The sequence below is a fragment of the Engystomops pustulosus genome, chromosome 8, assembly GCF_040894005.1.
Source record: "Engystomops pustulosus chromosome 8, aEngPut4.maternal, whole genome shotgun sequence".
Lineage (NCBI taxonomy): Eukaryota > Metazoa > Chordata > Amphibia > Anura > Leptodactylidae > Engystomops > Engystomops pustulosus.
Window position 1 is genome coordinate 89,863,741 of NC_092418.1, and position 22,080 is coordinate 89,885,820.

General features: G+C 40.1%; 1 protein-coding gene across 2 annotated transcripts in view; it reads left to right on the plus strand.

Moving 5' to 3' along the window:
• The window catches only part of OLA1 (Obg like ATPase 1), a 112,412-nt gene that overhangs the window by 64,058 nt on the left and 26,274 nt on the right, over positions 1-22,080 (plus strand). For both annotated transcript variants that reach the window (XM_072121688.1, XM_072121689.1), the window contains one exon: positions 594-691. In XM_072121688.1, the coding sequence (XP_071977789.1) occupies positions 594-691 (98 nt within the window). The remainder of the gene's footprint in view (positions 1-593; positions 692-22,080) is intronic.

Genomic DNA, 22,080 nt, shown 5'->3' on the forward strand with positions numbered 1-22,080 from the left:
TCACTACTGACAATAGATGATGTCACAGCTTATTTCCTCTCCCTCCCTGTACAATGACCTCTATATAGATAACACTGACCCATCATTACATCACTACTGACAATAGATGATGTCACAGCTTATCTCCTTCTCTCATTGATCTGGTCTATGCCTCCCCCGTCTGCACTTGTGTTGCATTAGAGATATATACAGTATATGACATACATGATGTACAATTTTTCCGATGTGCGCATATATATATGTCTTTCCAAAAACAGGCAGCACTCCAAAGTAGTAGTAAAATAGTGGGGGGTGTCTTTATTCCATGTGCAACGTTTCAGCTCTTGCAGAGCCTTTATCAAGCATGCTTGATAAAGGCTCTGCAAGAGCTGAAACGTTGCACATGGAATAAAGACACCCCCCACTATTTTACTACTACTTTGGAGTGCTGCCTGTTTTTGGAAAGACTATATTGGAGGACGCTCTAGCCAGAGGGTCAAGGACGTTGCACCCAACCAGGTTGCTGTGCTGCTCTGGATTTTCCTTTTTCTATATATATATATATATATGTGCACACACTCACTTACCTTGTTCCATTCCTATCATCCCTCTAGATTGAAGTGCTAAATAAATACTTATTCCTGACCTCCAAACCGATGATCTATCTAGTCAACCTCTCGGAAAAAGACTACATCCGCAAGAAAAACAAGTGGTGAGTTGTCACCGTCCTGTATTATTCTGTCAGACAATTGTGTAAAACACACAGACATGGCTTCACAAGCATAAGTCTAGCAGGTAACAGAGGAAATACCTGCCCATTAGTCTGTCTCTCCCAGCACCAGATTGAACGAATACAAGTAGTTTCCACTGCTTTGTCTGGGTCTGTGCTTGCTGGGGGGATATTGAATGGTGACAGTGATGGAAGGGCCTCGCCGCTGCCCTCTTACATGCCTCCGTTCACCACTTATAGAGACATGCTCAGTAGGATCAGACTACTGCAAAAATAAAAGCCACTTTTAGGAAACCCTTCAGACGACAATCTGCTATTAAGGGGATTCTATGGACCTCCCTGGGAAACACTTGATTTTACATTCATCATGGACCACAATAAATGCAGTGGGAAACCATAGACATCTATGCTATACTAAATAATTGGGGCCATATATCATCACTTTTTAATGAATAGCAGCAAATGGGATTTCTACGGATGATACTGCAAAAAAAGAGAATGTAAGATCAGTCTAGGGTCATCCATGTGCCCCATTGTTAGTCCAATAAACATTGCAAAGAGAGGTTCCTCCCTCGGAGGACTCAATGAGGTCATGATTTACGTGTTTGCTCTTTGATTGATGTGGACGCCTTGTAATACCACATTTCCCCAGTAGTAGGTGCTGTAAGTTTATGGTCCAGGCTTCAGCCAGTGGGCCCGTGACAATCAGGTGATTGAAACACATCCTTTCGCAAATAACCATAGTCACAAAATTCTGATATGTATCACTGCTCCATTCACATGGGGAGCTCAGGCATTGTTCTTGTTTCTAAGCAGTCATGTCCTACCTCTTAAACCTCTTTATACTTTTCATCCATAATGTTATTGATCAGGTCATCAATATCACTTCATTTGTTTTTGTTTTGATATCTGGACCGCAACTGGTTCCAGAATTTTTTTTTTTTTTAAAGAGCCTGGCCCAAGTGACTGTCTCCCAAAGATGAAATAACTTGCCGTACATTATACAGAAAATTTACCTACAGGAAGTTATGACCAGTTTTGTAAAAACATTGCGTAACTCGTGACCCTTCTTTATGTTCACAATTCAGATTATTAACGAGCATATATTTATATGGAAAAGAAATCTGGGTCTAAAATCCAATACATGCAGGAATTCCGCAGCAGAATCCTCTGGATTTCCACCCATGGCATGTTAATAAATGTGATACCATTTGGTTCCAAAACGGACACATGTGAACAAACCCTTAGGCTAAATGCCCATGAACAAGAGGATTTTTGGCCGTAAAAAACAGATGGTTTCTCCCGGTTTTCATAGCCGAGTTGAGTCCTTGGGGCATCTGTTTTTAACGGGTCTTCACAAACTGTAGCCTGAGTGATCTGTGAAATAGGCTTAAGGCTGCATTCACACTGCCGCAAGGGGGACGTATATATGGCCGATATACGTCCCCCATAGACGGCAATGGGCGTACTGCTCCGTACCCGGGAAAAAGCTAGGACATGTCCTATCTTTTCCCGTATTATGGCGCCGTGCGCCATACATCCCTATGGAGAGGGGCGGGGGTGAGCAGCCTCCTCCTCCTCTCCCCGCACGTTGCCTGCCATGTTACGGTACGGCGGGCGTCGGCAGTGTGAATGTAGCCTTAGATTAGGAGGTGATCCACATTTTAACGGAGTGAACGACTGTAATAGATGTGTGCATTGGCCCGTTAAAATTTTGCATTTGGAGTAGCCACGTTCCACTTTAAAAAAAAAAATAAAAAATTGCAGTTTTTCTTGTGATTTGAAGAGCTGCATTCACCATTCCTTGCAGCTGAAATCTCCCAGCATTCTCTTCTTGTTCATAGAATCCACGCCACCAGCCTTAGTTGTTTAGAAACCTTGACTACTTTCTTCCAAAAAACAGCACCACACCTGACCATGGCTAGTGCATAGTATTGCAACTAAGCTCCTTTCATCTCTATATAGCTGTGCTGCAATACCAGCACTAACCATAGTCAGGTGTGGCGCTGTTTTTGGAAAAAAGCTGCCGTGTTTTCACCCTTTAGTTTGTCTTCACATGTTCCCCATTGAACACAATCTTAAATAATGGAGTCAAAGTTTAGAGGCAGCTCGCCTGGTTAAATTGCTATAAAAAATATATTAGAGTCTTCGCTTTTTAATAAAAATGTGGAATACATTTGTGTATATTCTATTTAGTTCTATTAATCCTCAGTTCCATTGTGAAAAGGTACCAGCGATGTCTTTGTTTACCGCTCCTGACAGACGCAGGTTGGGCGCAGTATCTAGAATATAGGAAGTATTCGCACTTAGAGAGTTAATCCAGCTTTGCTTTTATGTAGTCGTTTGGCTACAAATGTCAAATTCCCCACAGCAAATAAAACGGTATGTTTGTAGCCAAAAGTGTAATTATCTGTGTAGACAGGCCAGCGGGCCTAATGATTTCTATTGAATCCATTCAGCCCTGTTAGATCTTATTGGCATTGCAGCGTTCAAGATGAAAAGGGAAAATGTCCATTGCTAGTTATGCGAGTGTGTATAAATACAGGTTATTTAGAATGTGGATTTTACATGTTCACATAAAACATTTACTGACATTGTAAAATGCCAAATATCTGGATTCAAGGAGATGGGTCACTATAGGGATAGCTTGTAATTCTTGTCGGGTCATCATATGTATGTATGTGTTGTACTGGCCCACCAGAGTACCATAGTATCCTCCGGTGGATCCAGGCTCTAGCGTAGTACAGGCAGTCCCCGGGTACGTACAAGATGGGTTCCTTGGGTTTGTACTTAAGCTGAATTTGTATGTAAGTTGGAACTGTATATTTTGGATTTTCATAATGTTTTGCTGTAATGAGTCCAAGGATCATACATAAAACTTCATTACAGAGACCAGCTGATTATTGCAGTCTGAGACTATAGTGAAGCATTCAGAGAGCTTCACCAAACATCACAGTGGGCATAGGGGTCGTCTGTAAGTCGGGTTCCTTAAGTAGGGGACCGCCTGTACTGGACCCCAGAGATACAGCAGAAGAAAGTCCAATTTGGAGGATTCTAGAGTTTATTTTCTAGAAGTTGATTGAGGGTGGGCCCCCAGCATAATTTATCTGGTTTTGGGGAAATTCTAGAATGTCCTATAATTGTTTGTTCTATTCTAAGGAAGTTGCTTAGGATTGGAAATTTTAAAAAAAATTGGCCCTAGCATCTGGGTCTAGCGTGGATCCTCCTTTCCCCATTGGATTCTGGTGAAGGCTGTAACCTATGTAAGATAGGATCATGCTGTGCCAGGGGAGGGGCTTATCAGGTTTTGACCTCATTATAATTTAAAATGTATATATATCAAATCTGCCTAAGGCTTCAGACACATGACGGCCGCATTTTTGCGTCATAGAGCTCTATTGTGCGCAGTGCGTTGTCTTCCTGTGTCCAAACCGGGCAGCTGCACTGCAAACTATAGAGCAAATCCTATTTATGCCCCATTCCTATGGAAAGGATAGGGATGAGCGGCTAAAGTGGGCTTCAAACTTTCTCTTGTTTGTGGTCTGTATTTACACTTAGCCTAAAATATTTACCCTTTCGTGATTATAGCGCATCTTGATAAATCCCCTGGCATAGAGTTACTAGACATGTAATAATTACCCGCTAACAACACTACATATCAATGTTCTGGTCTCCCGCTTATTGTAGACCCGATATTTCTTTTCAAGGAACCTGATGTCATAAATGTATTGACAAATGGCTCCGACGCGCCTTAATAAACACGCAATGAGTGCCGCTAGCAGAATTGAAGTGTCTAAGCTTTATTAAACATTGTTACATTGATGATTATTATTAGGCCATAATATTTTACAGAATTGTACAATCATGGGAAAACCATACACAAGAAACAAATAGGAATAATGCATCTCAAGGGGAGGGAATATTTTGAGCGATCATTGTCTATGCTTGCAGACCTGAAAGGATTTTTACTCTGTTTATCTGAATGTATACAAACCAACCAGATTCTTGGGTGTAGCTTCTCCAAGGGTAATGCAACATGTCCTCTCACTGCTGTGTCCTTAGATCTCTGCATTCACAACCATTTCCCCCCTATTCTTAGTAAAAGCTGTGTCAGGCTTCTAGTTGGCTACAAGAGTCACTCCTAGAGTAAAGACCGAAGCTGAAGACAGAGAGTAATGTAAAGGCACGCCACCAGTTCAGCAAGTCTAGCTACAATCCTGGAATATAAATGCCTTTACAGTCCTGCTGCTACTTAGAACGCCCGCAAAATTATTTCCAAATATTTCCATTTTATTGAATGATGTCCGGAAACACTTTACTATTATCTGATCAGAACTATTCTGTGAAGAGTTTCAAGAAAAATATTTAATTTCTTTTTATTTATTTATTTTTTGCAGGATAATTTTTTACAATTTTTGGTATATTATATATTTTGCTTCTATGAAGTGATGAGAAGTTACTTCATAAAACTCTCTGCAGTTGCCCGAATTATTATATAGAGATGATGTGTTGGATATAACAGAATCCTGTACATAAAATATTTATTATTATATTTCATAAAACGCCCCATCACCCTTAGTAATTCATGTATATGCCTCTATTAGAGTTGAAGCCAACCCTCAGTTTTGTGTTGATCCTTCGCTCTGTATTTCCATCTCGCTGTAATTCGTTAACTGGCGTTCTCTGCACGTGGTTTCAATTGTGAGGGGGAAAAAATATTACCGTACAATATCAAAGAGCACGAGCGCTCTAAACTGAAAAATAAACATTTGGAAATGGAAAGCCAAAATAATAATGAATATCACATGGCCCCCTCTAATAAATTATTAGGGAATGCTACACAAGTTGTACAGCTTAAATATATCCGGGTAATACTGGACCGTTATTCAATAGTGAATTGTCATATGGTGGATATCCCCCTTGTCACTACTAGAAGCCTAGGTGTGACACTGAAGTTAGTCCGTCCGCAGATAATGGGGCAGATTTATCATCAAGTTTCTGAGGTAAAACTTCTAGTTGCCCATGGAAACCAATCAGAGCTCAGCTTTAATTTTGTGAACAGCTGTGGGAAAATGAAAGCTGAGCTCTGATTGCCACGGACAACTAGAACAGTTCTGCTCTAAGAGACTTATGATAAATCTCCCTTAGGGTGAAGACACACATGCCGTTTTTGGGCCGTTTTTACTAAGTGCGTTTTCAGATCGTTAAAAACGCATGCGTTAAAAAACGCATCCGTTTTTTAAAAACGCATGCATTTTTTGAAAACGCATGCGTTTTTGTCAGTTTTTCCGAAATTGCGCAATGAAAAACTGACAAACGCATGCGTTTTAAAAAAAGCATGCGTTTTTAAAAACCGGATGCGTTTTTTAACGATCTGAAAACGCACTTAGTAAAAACGGCCCAAAAACGCCATGTGTGTCTTCACCCTAAGGGAGATTTATCATAAGTCTCTTAGAGCAGAACTGTTCTAGTTGTCCGTGGCAATCAGAGCTCAGCTTTCATTTTGTTTGTTTCAATGTGTTTGTTTTAGGCTTCTGCCATGAGTTGCCGAAAAGTTGTCCGAGATTAAACTAATGTTTCGAGGTTGGCTTGCCGAAAAAATAAAGCTGTACTTGCCTCCCCTGGCGCTCCTGGTGTTCTCCTGCGCACTTCGGCGCCTTCAATTCTCAGCGCCTGGTACACGCTCATGTCCTTTATACCAGCGCCTGATACAGCTGTGGTACAGGAGACGGGTGGGCGTGCTGAGTGGCCTGAAGATGTTGGCGCCGAGGTGGCGTGGGGTAGCGCCAGAGGAAGTAAGTACAGCTTTATCTTTATGTCCAGCACCCCACCTTCAAGTTTTTAGTTAACTCTTGGCAATTTTTGAAAACTTTTAAAACGGGGTCTGATACTTATTTAATCCTAACAGGGTAACCCATATTATACTTGCCCTAATAAAGTTTCCCGTTCGCTGCTGGGAGCCAGGGCGGTGGAATGTGACTCCCCATGCAGCAGGATTCAGGACTTCCTGTGACATACCCTGTCCTGCAGACTTTCAGCAAAAGGTGGCTGTTTTTAAGCAGTCCGTTAAAAAACGAATGCGTTTTTGACAGTTTTTCCCAATTATCTTAATGAGGATAATTCGAAAACGGAGAAAAACTGTCAAAACGCATGCTTTGTTTAAGACTGTTTAAAAATGGCCCCAAAACGGGTTCCAAACGCCACATGTGCCGCCAGCCTTATTCTCCAAATCACCCTGGCACACCTGCTGCAGCCTGCATTGTAATCCTGTGAATTTCGTCTTCTTGGTGTTCCTAAGCTGTCCTGCAACGCCCCCTTCCTCCTCTGTTCTCCGGTAAGCACTTCTTAAGGGAGTGTTCACACATGGAGATGGTAGCACATTCAGATTCTACATAAAAAGCTTGCAGAAATTACTATGAAAATCTACCACCTTAATCTTTATGGAATTGTTTGTTTAGTATGAATGAAACAATCGCAGGAAGTTCTCATTCAAATCTGCTGTGTGTGACTTCAAACCTGTTGTTGGGTTATTATAGGAGAAGTCTCTCCCTATTTGTGTAATTCCCGGTTCTTCCCAGACATTCAGTCTATAGTGGAGACGCCAGCGTGCCATTACCTGCCTCCACTCGTCTCATTGTATTATAATCATTATCACATTATCTGCTCCATAATCAATGACCAAGTCATTCAATTTGGAGAAAAGCTATCCATTACTATCTATGTGTTTGGATACTGGGACACTGTTTCCGTGTATTTACAATCACTTTAAAAAAAAAAAAAAAAATTATATAAATATATATATATATATATATATAATTTTTTTATTTTATTTTTTCATTTGGACGTTTGTGTAATTGTAGTTGAAAGATCAAAGCCCTTGCAGTTGAGTGATGTTCGTTACCATTTTCGGCACAGTTTCGGCCACCTGCTGTTGCTATTTCTCCCTGGAGCTAACCATTGAGCACCCCCTGCGCATCTCTGCTCGTAAAACATGATTGAGGAAGTATTTCAGATCTATTTATGAGCAAGGAGAATGGCTTGATGGGAAAAAGCCTCCAAGTATTGCCCTTCCTTGCACTTGGTCAGACAAGTTAACACTAGATATCCATCACAGCTGACGGTGAATCCCCGCTCCGCTATATGTTGTGCTAGGTTTTTGTTTTTTTTTTGTTTTTTTTTTTTACTGGAGGTTTGATCTTATCAGAAACACAGCTTATTGTGTTTATAAAGTTTTTGTAATGTGAAGTTTTATGTCTTTTTTAACTTGTGTATATAATATAAATATATATATATATATATATGTATTTTTTTAAATTAGAAAGTTTGAATAACTTAGGTAGTGATCAGTCTGCAGTCGAAGAGCAAATTGGGAGATTTTTATTTTTTTTATTCCCCAAACCAGTATGTCAGTCATGTTATCCAATCAGGTCAATTATTTCAACACAATCTAAAATGCTATAGGAGCAACACTCTCCTGGGGTTTTTGTGGGATCTTCAGTGCAAGAAAAAAAGGGCGTACAGAGCTATTTAAATTGCTCCCAAAATTTCTAAGGCAAAACACACAATTAATTGTAAAATATTCAAATTTGCATTCCCAATAGGTTTTGATGTGACTGCTTTCATTTTGCTTACATGCCCATATATGATATAGAATTTGAACTACAATATTGGCCAGGTTTTTTTTCTTCTTCTTTTTTTTTGGGGGGGGGAGGGGGAGGGGTTCAGAAACTACTTATTAACTGAAGGACTTTCTAAGAGCTTGCAAAGGACCACTTCAAAGTAATCTGAAAGTCCTATCTAGATCCTGTCCTCCAAGTATAGGTTTAGTTAGGTGTGAGTACACCACGCCAGCATGTTCACAACTTCACAAATGTTTGACGCGTTAGCTACAGCTTTATGATACTATAAATAATAGAAATAGTTAAAATTTTCTTTTTTTTTTTTTAAACCTCCCAGTTCTTTTACTGTTGTCTGACAGTTGTGTCTTTTAGAGGTGTTAAAGGGGTTCTCAAGGAAAGTGTACTAACCATGCTATTGTTCCAATGTACTTCTGGTCTTCCACGCCTCCATCCATCCAGAAGTGCTTTAGAGGACCTGCTTCGGCCAATCAGTGGTCAGCTCTGACCATGGGACGTCACTACTTCTTCACCAGTACTATGAGGAGGGCACTGACTGGCTGAAGCTGGCCCCACCTCCTCATGATTCTTCTGGCTAAGCAGTACTAGAATATGAATAGTATGTCTTGGGTTTCTCAGGAGGTCTACTGAGATAGCCCTAAAGTAATCACTTGAAAATTAATGAAGAAAAATACAACTCGTGATTTGAAAGTATAATAGTGCTTATTTATTTACAACTATTTACAGCAAATTATGTGTTCGGAACTTTTGCATTGCATGTTCAAGTCCTCGGCATCAGTGATCGATCTAAAAAATAAGATGGATCAAGAGGGGTGTGAGAGACGGCTCGGGGCGGCCTGAGAGTTATAATATATGATGAAAGGATGGGCTCACCTCCGGGACTACGTACATCTCTGTATCTTCCGAATATGGGCTCCGCGGGGCTCCTTAGGATATAGTGTTGCATAAGGCTACCCCAGAGTCAGTAGTAAGGTGGTAACTGGTCACAGTGGGGTGGATCAATGATCCAAAAGGAGTGCACAGAGAACGAAAGGTGGAGGGTAAGGAGATAAGCGTAATGTCCGTATGGGTATAGGGTTTTAAATGACACTGTAGTCACAAAGAAAGTCCCTATTACACCCTAGTTTTAGACGCGAATCTAGTATACCCTGATAGCCTAGCCTCGGGACTATAGTCCCGAGGCTAGGCTATCAGGGTATACTAGATTCGCGTCTAAAACTAGGGTGTAATAGGGACTTTCTTTGTGACTACAGTGTCATTTAAAACCCTATACCCATACGGACATTACGCTTATCTCCTTACCCTCCACCTTTCGTTCTCTGTGCACTCCTTTTGGATCATTGATCCACCCCACTGTGACCAGTTACCACCTTACTACTGACTCTGGGGTAGCCTTATGCAACACTATATCCTAAGGAGCCCCGCGGAGCCCATATTCGGAAGATACAGAGATGTACGTAGTCCCGGAGGTGAGCCCATCCTTTCATCATATATTATAACTCTCAGGCCGCCCCGAGCCGTCTCTCACACCCCTCTTGATCCATCTTATTTTTTAGATCGATCACTGATGCCGAGGACTTGAACATGCAATGCAAAAGTTCCGAACACATAATTTGCTGTAAATAGTTGTAAATAAATAAGCACTATTATACTTTCAAATCACGAGTTGTATTTTTAAGCAGTACTAGAGCAACTGGGGACATGGCTAAGGACACGAATACTTTGTTTCTTATTGGCACCTCTGCCCTGGCTCCCATTGGGCTTTTAGGAATTCCTTGAAAACACCTGTAAGTGTCTAATAATGATGAATAGAAAAATTGAAGAGAATTCTGTTTGGTTGCTAGTGACATGATTGTGGTCATCTTCTGTTCTTCCCTGTTGAAGCTGGTGAAGTAATAACGATTGAGGGGGAGGCGGAGCTTGCTCTGCAGCGGAAATAAAAATGATCGCTGAACAATGTACTTTCTGCATTATACACTGGACTATCTAACGTTCCTTACATCTCTTAGATTTTCCCTGCTTCTCCGTGAAAATAACATAGTAAAGACTTATTAAAGGGGTTGTCCGGAGGTTGAAAAACATAGTTGCTTTCTTCCAAAAACAGCCCCATACCTGGAAATGGATGGAGCTTTGTTGCAGTGAACTACCAGTGGTCAGGAGAGAGGCGGTTTTTTGGAAGAAAGAAGCCATGAATTTCAACCTCTAGACAACCCCTTTAAAATGGACTTATAGTTAGATCGCTTAAAACTAGACAATAGCTTACGATGCAGGATGGAAGGATGGATTCGGAGCTATGTGTTAGGTCTTGCTATTCTATTGATTTTTTTCCTTACCCTACCCCCTGTCTTACTATATCACCAATACTTGCCTTAAAAATTTGGTACTTTTTATGCCCTTACCCCTTTTTCCTAAATATTCTAAACTGTCTAGTCAGGTGAAAAAATTCCGTATAACACCTATTATGATGCAAATTTTAAATCTATAAATGCATGATATGAATCCATCTGTATATGTTCCTTTTAGCATCTAAACAATAAGCAATTTTTGTGATTTTTTTTTTTTGTTCTTGGCAAGTTTACAGTCAATTTAAAGTTACTTGCAATGAATCGTAAAATCCAAAAATGGCACCGAAACCTTACATACAGAAATGTCAACCTGCTCCAGTGTCGGCATTAAGGAAGATGTTTTGTTTTGTTAATAGCACTTGTGTTTAGCAAACTGCAGAAATTTAGCATTTAGAGTGCAGGGTATTGCTGTGAACTCAGGAGTAATAGAGAACGTCAATCATCCCTTGTAATGAAGTGAACAGGACTGGAACTGTCAAATTGGTACTTAATTAGAGGGTTGTGTTTCCCTCCTCTGCCCTGACTGAAGCTCCATGTCCCACTGCAGCCGTCTAAGAAATGTGATCCCACCAGAACATCCCAAAATTATATTGTCTGTAGAAGAGCAGGGTATAATAGTGTTTTTATCTCTTTTTGTGTTTACTTTTATTTTCTGTAGAATTATTTGTATATTTACTTATAATATCTTAGTTATGTATCAAATATAATTTGAACTTATTCCTCTTTTGTGTAGTTTGTGCAAACTTAATACTTACACTGTGTATGTATGTATATATATGTGTGATATATATATATGTCTGTGTGCATTATATACAGTATGTGTGTGTATATATATATATATATATATATATATATATATATATTATAGTGTGTATGTGTTTGTGTGCATTTATATACAGTATGTGTGTATGTATGTACTATATATATTATAGTGTGTATGTGTTTGTGTGCATTTATATACAGTATGTGTGTATGTATGTACTATATATATTATAGTGTGTATGTGTGCATTTATATACAGTATGTGTATGTATGTACTATACAGTATATATTATAGTGTGTATCTGTTTGTCTACTGGTATATTATATACTCTGTGTGTGTGTATACATACATATATATATATATATATATATATATATATATATATATATATATATATATATATTATAATATGTGTGTGTGTGTGTGTAAAATGCAGTCAGCACTCCGTAGTTCCAATTTCGAAAAAGAGGTGAACTTTTTTAAACAAGTGGCGACGTTTCGGTGTATAACACCTTCATCAAGCAACTAACAAGTGACCCACATTAAATCAAAATTAAAAAAAAAATAAAATAAAATAAAGCACAAAGCATAAAGCTCTGGTTTCTCCTATTTGCATGTATTAACTATATGTATGTATAGACATAGATTTGCTGCATATGTTTCCTATTTCAGATAAATAATTTTGGCAGCTCTACAAAGGATTATGTCCAAAGCCTGTAAATACAGTTGTTGTTATGCAAATGTAGGTTTTAGAAAAAATTTTTAATGCCCCTTTTTTATTTGCTCCTATATCTTGTGGGTATCTCTCATGCAAATCCATTACTTCAATAACAAAAATGAAGTATAGATCTGCATGATGGATAAGGATCTCAGCTTCACAGTGCTACTTTCTCTGCCTCTAGGTGGTGCTGTTACACGAGCGTAACATTGGTCCTCAGTTGTGACTTTTAACTCTTACTTCTGCGACTATTATTATTGTGTCGTCACTTTAGGAAGTTTTGTTTCCATGTCTCTAGTTTGGAGATGAAATTTCCTATTACTATGCAAAATTATTTGTTGCCATGGAGACTTGCTGACTTACAAGTCTAATATATAATAAGAAACCAAGCCCTTTAACAGACTGATGTGTACAAAACATTCTAAATTGTCTGACATCCAAGGTGGCCCCAAAATCATATTCATCACTCAATTTTTTTTTTTGCTGAAATATTCCTTTAAATATGTACCTGTAGGGTAAATGCATTTTTAAAGGGAATCTGTCACCAAGAATGTGATTTTTAGCTGGTGACAGGTTCCTATAGTCTATACTTCGCTGATTTAAAAAAATGTCTTTGTCAGCATTCTGAATCATTTCTGTAGTTTATAGAAGTTTAATTCATAGGGCAGCTGCAGCCCGTGTCTCCTCATGCAGCTTCCTCAACCCTGCTCACTTCCTGTCATTGTACATTGAGCTGGCAGGGGAGGGAGGGGAATGGTGGGAGGAGTAGAGGAAGAATGCATGAGGAGACGCAGGCACACACAGGCTGCAGCTGTCCCTCTGGGACTCACCACATGCAAGGTAATATAAATCAAACTTATAAACTACGGAAATGATTCAGAATGCTGACGAAGGCATTTTTAAAATCAGCATAGCATAGGTTTTTGGAACCTGCTAAAAATCTCATTCCTGGTGACAGGTTCCCTTTAAATGAGAGATAATTATCATAAGGTGTCTGAAATTTGGGAAATTATACACAAATGTATAAATAAATATAAAACTTCTCATTTAATTATATCCAAATTTACAGAATCCTATGCATATGCAGAATGAAAGGGTCTACCAGACCAAACTTTTTACCCTGCTGATTTAAACTCTGCAGCAGGTCGGCTCTTGCTGTGGTTTTAGGTGCAGAGTTCAGTCTTCGAAAATGCAAGGGTTGAAATCCGAGCTAGTCGTGAAGAAGTCATGGCCAAAAGCTGTTGTTGGAACAGGTAGACTCGGCTGCTTTCTGTCTGGTCTGTTGGGTCTCGTTCACATGTGACATTTGAATTGCGTACATCTGCAGAGTTTACAAAGTTTAAAGGTTTGCTGGTCTCTGTAATGGGATGGTTCAAGCTTAGGCCGGGTGCAAACAAAAGTGTTCAGCCCATGGAAACAAAGTAGTGTGCTGCTCCGATCCCAACTGCACGCATTGCATAGGACGAGAGTCCTTGCATCATTTAGAAATATGATGCAAGGACTCCCTTTAAACATGGAAAACAGCAGTCTCAGAACTGTAACTGGTGCTGTAGTTCTGCTAGCAGGCAGGGGCTCCTTGCATCATATTTCTGTATGATGCAGGGGCTTGGCTCCTGTGCAATATGTTCAGTCCATGGGATCGGGGCAACATATGGTTCAGTTTCCAAGAGCAAGTTTGTCTGCAGCTGGCCTTAGACTGGATTGGTTGCTCTCTCTTATAAATTGCACTATCTGTCCTTAAAGGGGTATTCCCACGAAGACAAGTTTCTTATATGTACTCAGGATAACAAAATAACAAAAAATCTGCATAAAATGTACTCAGGATAACAAATTAACAAAAATTCTGCATTTCACAGATATAAGTCCAACCTGTCTCTATCAGTCCTGGCGTACACAATTTCCGATGTCCCTAGACACGACCCAGTAACTTACGACATTGGGTGGGGCCCCATCTAGGATGAGATTGTGCAGATGAGATCTCTGTCTGTCTATTCTGTGTGGCTGTAGCCACGCCCCCTGCACGGAGCTCAGAGACTCTCACCGATCACATCCTGTCAGCACATGGTGAGCAGAAAAAGAGGCTGCAAGCTACAAGGAGATTAGTGATGCGGGGGAAAGGGTAGGCAGGCACATAACTGTGAGATGTAGCAGATCTCACAGTGTAAGTGTAATGGTCAATCAGCCTCTGTGTAATCTCATGCATCTCTGATCTGTCTCCTCTCTCTCTCTCTCTGTGTCAGTGTGTTAGTACAGAAGTCAGATGAAAGTATGTATACACCTGTACCCTAATAATCTAACCACATTGTCACATAACTAGATAAAGCATGGTGTGTCTGCTTAGAGAGGTACTGCCCACATCCTGGAATTTTGCATTGAGCAGCCGAGGGAGTGATAGCTAAAACAGCAATAAAACTGAGTAAAATTGTAAAGTAAGGAGTTAAAATGACCTTTATTGTGTTGACATTACTAGGGGATTGAAATGTGATTTAAAAAAAAAAATTTAATGGGAAAACCCCTTTTAAGGTTTTCTCTGGTTTAGCAGCTGTTCACATTGAATCAGATGGGGCACAACTGCAATACCAGAGACCACTTGTAGACCAGTGCTGCTGTTTCGGTAGAATTTTTTTTTCTTTAAAACAACTATTTTTTTTAAATCTTGGAAAACCCTGTCAATAGATTCACTTCTTATATTATTAGTCATTTATAATAATAATAATGTAACGCAGTGGCCTTCTAGAAACACTCATACTCAGGTTTGAGTCTTAAGCGTCATACACTGGTTATACATCAGGACATACGTCCTTGAGTGTTTCCCAGTGATGGTCCCGGGCGGGTTATACCAAATAACCATTCGATTTAGACCCAAAGTGTTCATACGTCGAGCTGCTTCCTTGACAGAAGATCTAAAGTTTTGACAAACCTCCCCGACACAGCGAGTGTCCAATTTGAAATCATTTAAATAAATGCAAAACCACCATTATGGAGGGGGGACACACAAACAGCCTGAAAGCGAGTTATCAGAATAATTGTCGTTCTGTTATGAATGGAAGAGGATGTTGAAATGGGGCATGATTGGCTGATGTTACATATGTCCTTGATTACCTTCCCTTGTGCTTTTATCCTAATAAGTGACATTCTTTGTATTCCCTTGGATGGCTAGACAGTCTGACACTGAAGAGGAATAAATATTGCGTGTGCTACACATTAAGCTGTCATCTAAGACAGCATTTAACACAAAAAAAGAAAATGGTGGGGGAAAGAAAAGGTAACTGGAGAAATTCATAAGAAGATCCCGAGTGCGACACGTCGGTGGCTTCAGTGATAATTGCTTGAATTTTTGACATGTTTAGGTCCTGTGCAGTAATTCGGGTTTACTGTAGCTGGCTAGGCACATAATTGGTGTACTGTAGGTGCAGGGTTGCCCGGGAATGTTCCTTTTCATTGGAAGCGCAGAATTTTCACATAGTAACATCTAGACGTTTGTTAGATCCTTGAGTTATCTAAAAAAAATTAATCGGTGCAAAATTATGGTAAGGCTACATTCACACAACAGTAGCACAGTGGGCACACGTCGGGTGTTGCTCACCCACACCCCTCTTCACAGCGATGTATGGCGCACGGCGCTATATTCCGGGAGAGATGGGACATGTCCTATCTTTTCTACGGCTACGGAACGGTACGTTGCCGCGCGTGTGCAATGCATATGGGGTGCATATACAGGCAGTCCCCGGGTTACATACAAGATAGGTTCTGTAGGTTTGTTCTTAATGATCCCCTTTTTACAAGGCCACTTGATAGGAACAACAGAGAACAATAGCATTAATGGCCCCAAAGAGGGAATAAAAAGTGCTGCTGGAGGACAGCCGTCATTTGGCACATTTCACACGTTTCAATGAGCGAGGAGCTCGTAAAGGAATCGTGTCTAATGCTGATTAAATTGCTAGGAGGAAATATAAGAGCTGGGAATATACAAAATGACAAGTTCTGGAGGGAACTGACCGGATCTAGAAAACACCAGCTACATTTATTCACTGAATGGGTCACATGAATTGTTTTATAACCCAATTGCCGTCTATGTAACACATTACAGGCAGTCCCCAGGTTACGTACAAGATAGGTTCTGTAGGTTTGTAAGTTGAGTTTGTATGTAAGTCGGAACCGTATACTTTATTATTGTAACCCCAGTTAAAATTGTTTTGGTCTCTGTGACAATTGGATTATAGAAATGTTGGATTGTCATAAGAACCAGGATAAACAAATCTTAACTGCAGACACCTGTGATAACTGTTATAGCTGTTTATTGTAGCCTAAGACTAAAGTACAGTAAATTACCAAAATCCAGAGGTCCGTTTGTAACTAGGGGTCGTATGCAAGTCAGGTGTTCTTAAATAGGGGACCACCTGTATATACGCCCCCCCCCCCCAAAAAAAAAAACACTGCCAGTTCTAGTCTGACACAGGACCACGAGCTGGTGGGTGGGTTTGGATTTTTAGACTGGCATAAAACTTAATGAATTCCCCCAGTGAACTTTGTGTCAATTTCTAGTTTTCTAGCTTGCTGGATCAGGAGGAAGCTTCATTGTTTACTTTTTGTGCATAATACCCGCTCCCCGGTCATGTGATGTCACACAGGTGCACGGCTCATTATATCCCAATCATGTGATTTCACACAGGTGCACCCATAAGGTGTCAATTTCCCATATGAGAAGACTAGTACTATATACCATACATTATAGTCAGGGGCCTTGCACAGACTTGGCACTGGGGCCCATCAGCTTTAAGTTACGCCACTGGTTTACGCCTAAGCTCATTTGCAATGGGGAATAGCTCCTCCCCAATGCGCAAAAATTGAGTTTCTGAACACAATTCATATGAAACGTGTGAAAGCAGACTGAAGTGAAGTCCAGGTTAATGATATTCATGACCTATCCAGTATACGTCATCTATGTCAGGTTGTTGGGGGTTTGACGCTGGCCAATCACAATACGATCACAATTTATTTTCTATAGTATAGTATATGGTAGGATCAGACAACCTAGGGTTAAAGTACCCTAGGGGGTCTAAAAAAAAATTAAAAATAAAAATTCAAATCTACCACTAAATAAACAGCGATAATAAGGTTGTGGTCTTCTGTCCCAAAGCCTTTGGAGTGCTGCTCATTTTTTCTGTTTTTATCAATGGAGGATTTGGGGCCTAGTCAGTCTTTGGTAGCTTTCACCCACTGACAATACATCTAGCGTGCTGCTTAGACTTTCTTGCTAGATATAAATATACATTTAGTTTTTAAATTTTTTCTTTTTACAAAACTAAAAAAAAAATTATTATTTTTTTTTTTTTAAGACAGACAATCTAACCCTGTGGCTTTATACAAGGTGACAGTGATACAACTTTTCTGTACGTATATATATAACATACTTCAAATGTCGCCCACAGCGGTTAACTCCGCAGCCCGCCACAGAGCGTGTAATATTTGCCCAACTGGTAAATTGAACTGTAAGTCCCACAGAGGGAAATTGCTTTGCTGTGCTCCCAACAGCAGTTATCGTAGTAATAGTACAGGAACTTTATTTATTCCCTTTGGCTTCTTTTTGTATATTTCTAGAGGGATAATACCTTGGTCAAATGATGCCATTGTTTGTGTTCCTGGAAACAAGTGAAATAGGCACATTGACGTCTCAGAGGACATCCGTTGTTACCCTCATGTTTTCCTATCCTTTCCCAAAAATGTAATTTCTTTGGGTTAAAGTAGCCCAAAGGTGTGTTGAATCTGGCATTTTATGTTGAAAACCGGAGCGCACAACAAGGAGCTTATCAGAACAAATTGCCTAGCCCATCCCCTTCCTCACTCAAAACCTAATGACCCTTTATCATCATGGTTTAGATTGCCGGACACAGATGTGAGAAAATACAAGTAATCGTCAGGTAACTACAGTAGCTCGACTGATGTTCTCAGAGAACTGACTGCTGGGAAGATAAAAAGCTACCTACTGAGCCGGTGACTTTCCAGCCGCAAAGCACATCATGATCTCATACCGCAAGTTTTATTTGCCCGAGAATCACAATAAGACGTATTAGGATGTTCAGCCGGCTAAACCCGCTCCCATAACAGACCCGTCTTTTCCATGTTAGCGTCTTCAATATTAATCTGGAATTACTATTTAATTATGTCTTGATTTTCTCTGATCTAGAGAAAGATAGAGATAGACGGTCAGAGAGAGATAAAGACAGATGAGAGATATAGTCAGAGAGAGGTAGAGATAGATATAAAATTTGCATCAAGATCCATTTTCTCGTTCTCGTGCAACATAATACCACTTTTTGCTTTATGAAACTAACATGCAATGATGCAACAAGTGCCACAATAAGGAAGGTTCTTTTCTCTTTACCAATGCAACACAAAGATCTAAGTCTGCACGTAAGGAATATGTAAATAATTGTTCCAGGGTGAGAAAAGGAAAACTGGTTCTTCCAGCACTACTTTGAAGTGAACCTGTCGGCAGGAATGTCAGATTTATCTGGTCACAGGTTCCATTAGTCTACTGCTTTTTAAAAATGCATTTGGCAGCATTCTGAATCATTACAGTAGTTTGTAAAAGTTTATTTAACATTACCGGTCTCCCTGCCAGCAGCACGTGGTGAGTCCCTGGCAGAAGGGAGGCTGCTGCAGCCTGTGTGTGCGCCTGTGTCGGTCTCCTCTCCTCCACACTGATCCCTCATTCCTCACCAGTGACTGTTATGTGCATTGAGCAGACAGGGGAGGGAGATGGTGTGGAGATGAGGCTAATGCATGAGGAGAGACGAGCAGTAGCTGTCCCTCCCCCCTCGGACCTCACCAGATGCTGCTGACAGGGAGCCAAGTAATGTGAGAGAAACAATTATAAAGTACTGAAATGATTCAGAATGCTGACAAAATACATTTTTAAAATTAGCATGGCATAGGCTATTAGAACCTGTCACCAGCTAAAAATGACATCCATGTCTGTCTGTCTGACTATTGAGAAGCCTAGGGACAAGATGTGGTTAAAGTAGAAAAAAAACAAGTGCATATATAGTGTATTATATCCAAAAGGAGCATACATGTGATATAACTATGGGTGTGGGTGCTCATCTTTTTTAGGTTGTGAAATTGTCACAACTACACCCAAAGTATTAGTAGTAGATATGGGGGCAGCTGGTACAGCGAGCCTCAGTTTGGGGATGAAGTAGTAGAAGACAGCATGTCAAGAGAACCAGACTTTAAGGGATTGTCCACTTTAAGCACATTACAGCAAATAATTGCTATGGTTTGTGTAATGAAAAGTTATACATTTTTCCAAATAAAGGCCATTAGAATATGGCTTTACTTTATTATTTTCCACCACCTTTGGAATTTTTTACAGTTAAATGTTGCCTCTAAAAAATAAAATTTGTATAGCTTATAACAAGCCAACATTTATCTTGCTAACGAAAAAAAATAAAAAATGGTCAGCTTGTCGAAGAAGAGGAGTGAAAAAACAACGATAAAAATTACACAAATAATTATTGTGTAATGAAAAGTTTAGACAGTTTTCCAATATACGTTATCAATTCCTCACTGTTTTCTAGATCTTAATTGTTTACTTCCTGATAAAAACCGGTACCTTGGTTATGTGACGTCACACAGGTGCATTGTACAGAGCCGTGTGTTATAATGAGCCGTGCACCTGTGTGACATCACATGACCAGGGACCGGTCTTATCCGCTGGAAGGAAATAATGAGGCTTCCTGTAATGACAACAAGCAGAGATCTAGAAAACCGTTGGGGATTGATACAGAAAGTATATTAGAAAATTGTAAAACTTTTCTGTGAACATACGAAATAAGGTTGAAAAATTTGTTTCTACCTATAAAATGTTGGAAAGTGAAGAACCATACAGTGGCCGTACCCTTCAGACAGGTTATTGAGAGCCAAAACAGGGAGGGGTAGAAAATGCAGACGCAAATCTTCATGATATCTTCTCTGCATATACTCCACTGCTGCTGTATAACAATAACGAATGAAGGAACGGTCCCCAATCTTTGGGTTCTTTCTCGTACCCCGTTAGCATGGCCTCTGGCATCTACCATTGGGAGATACTGGACACACTGCCAAAACACATTACATAGGTTTATGGGACCTGAGTCTGACGTTGGGTGATGTAACCAGACCACTAACTAAAGCCGTGATGAAGCAAAAAACGTAGCACTCCTTAAGTAGATGCTGAAGGTTATTTTTATTCAAGTGGCACGGCAAACATAAAGTGACGTTTTGGCCCTGATGGCCTTTGTCAAACAGAGCCGTGGGGGGGGGGGGGGTATAGATGAAGGGCTGTTGTTTGGGGTTGGAGGGGTGCACTCTTCCAACTACTCCTATTCTTCCAATGCCAAACCACAGCTCTTCATCTATAAACCCCCCCCCCCCCCCCATGGCTCTGTTTGACAAAGGCAATCTGTGCCGATACTTCATGTCATATTTGCTGTGCCACGTGAATAAAAATGATCTTCAGCGTCATCCCCAACGGTGAGCACCCACAACTGTCAAAGTGCTGAAAAGTGAAGGGTGGTTCTTAACAGCTGCCTCCAAGAAGAAGCCTTGTGGGTATCCAACATTGTGGCTTTAAGTGTGTGGTTATATGGCCGCACTTCAACAGTTGCGGGTCCTCACCGTTAGGGATCTTACCCTGATAATAGAGAAATAGCAAAAAGGAAGTAGGCGCTGATGGTTATTTTTATTCAAGTGGCACGTCAAACGTAACGTGATGTTTTGTCACAGATTGCCTTTGTCAAACAGAGCCTTGGGGGGGGGGGGGGGGGTATAGATGAAGAGCTGTGGTTTGGTGTTAGAAGGGTAGGATCCCACATGCTGCTGCACCCCTCCCAGCACCCACAACTGTTGAATCGCGGCCGTATAACTACACACACTAAAGCCATGATGTCGGATAACCACAAGGCTTCTTCTTGGAGGCGGCTGTTATGAACCATCCGTCACTTCTAGTCTTCCAGAATTGAAATCACTCATGTGATGACTAAATTAAAGGGACATTACTCTACCTCTCCTTTTTCTTTCAGACTATATTACACCTTATTGTGTGCCGTATATGTACTGTGCTTATAGATAAAACTATTTAGTAATCGGACCCCTTATGTCCTAGACTGCCCATCCTTTTCTTTCATTAAAACCAGTTGCACCCACTCTTGAGATGTGATCCGTCCGTTATTATAGATGGGAGCTTAGTTTTACCCCCCATGGGATACTGAAAAACATCAGATTATATGATATTTTCGCTACAGCAAGGTCATCATTGCAAGCCTTGATTATCTCATTTACCGCTATTCATCTGTGATGAAATTTACCTTGGAATTGCGCTCTGAATCCATAATTAATTTCATTTATTAAAGGGCGCTCCGATTACACAAGCAAGTAATTAAAACATTGTAGAATCCCAAGTTTTATATTGAGTTACTTAAAGGGGAAAAATGTTTTCTGCATTAAAGTTTCCTTGATAGACGTCCATCTCCCGTCTGCCGCTCTACCAAATCTTCCAACTTCTGATAACATCGAAATTGGGAACAAAACATTTTGTTTTTCCTGTTTAAATATGCATAAACTTCAGTAGTACCGCAGAATATTTTACATGGAAGGCTCCCTGGGGCATTAATAAGAGCCAGCTTTCTGTGTAGTTTTTGTCTAATAAGATTAACCATAACAACCATAACCAGTTACAGCTGCAATTCTAAAAATACTGTATATACGCGCTCACCGCCGCTATACAAGAATTTTTTTATTTTGTCTTCTTACAGCATTGAAACATGTCAAATTCATCCGAAATTAACCAGTGCAATGCAGATAGTTTCAAAAATGATGGGTTTTATTGATATATTAATTATTTTATATATTTTTAAAAATTTAAT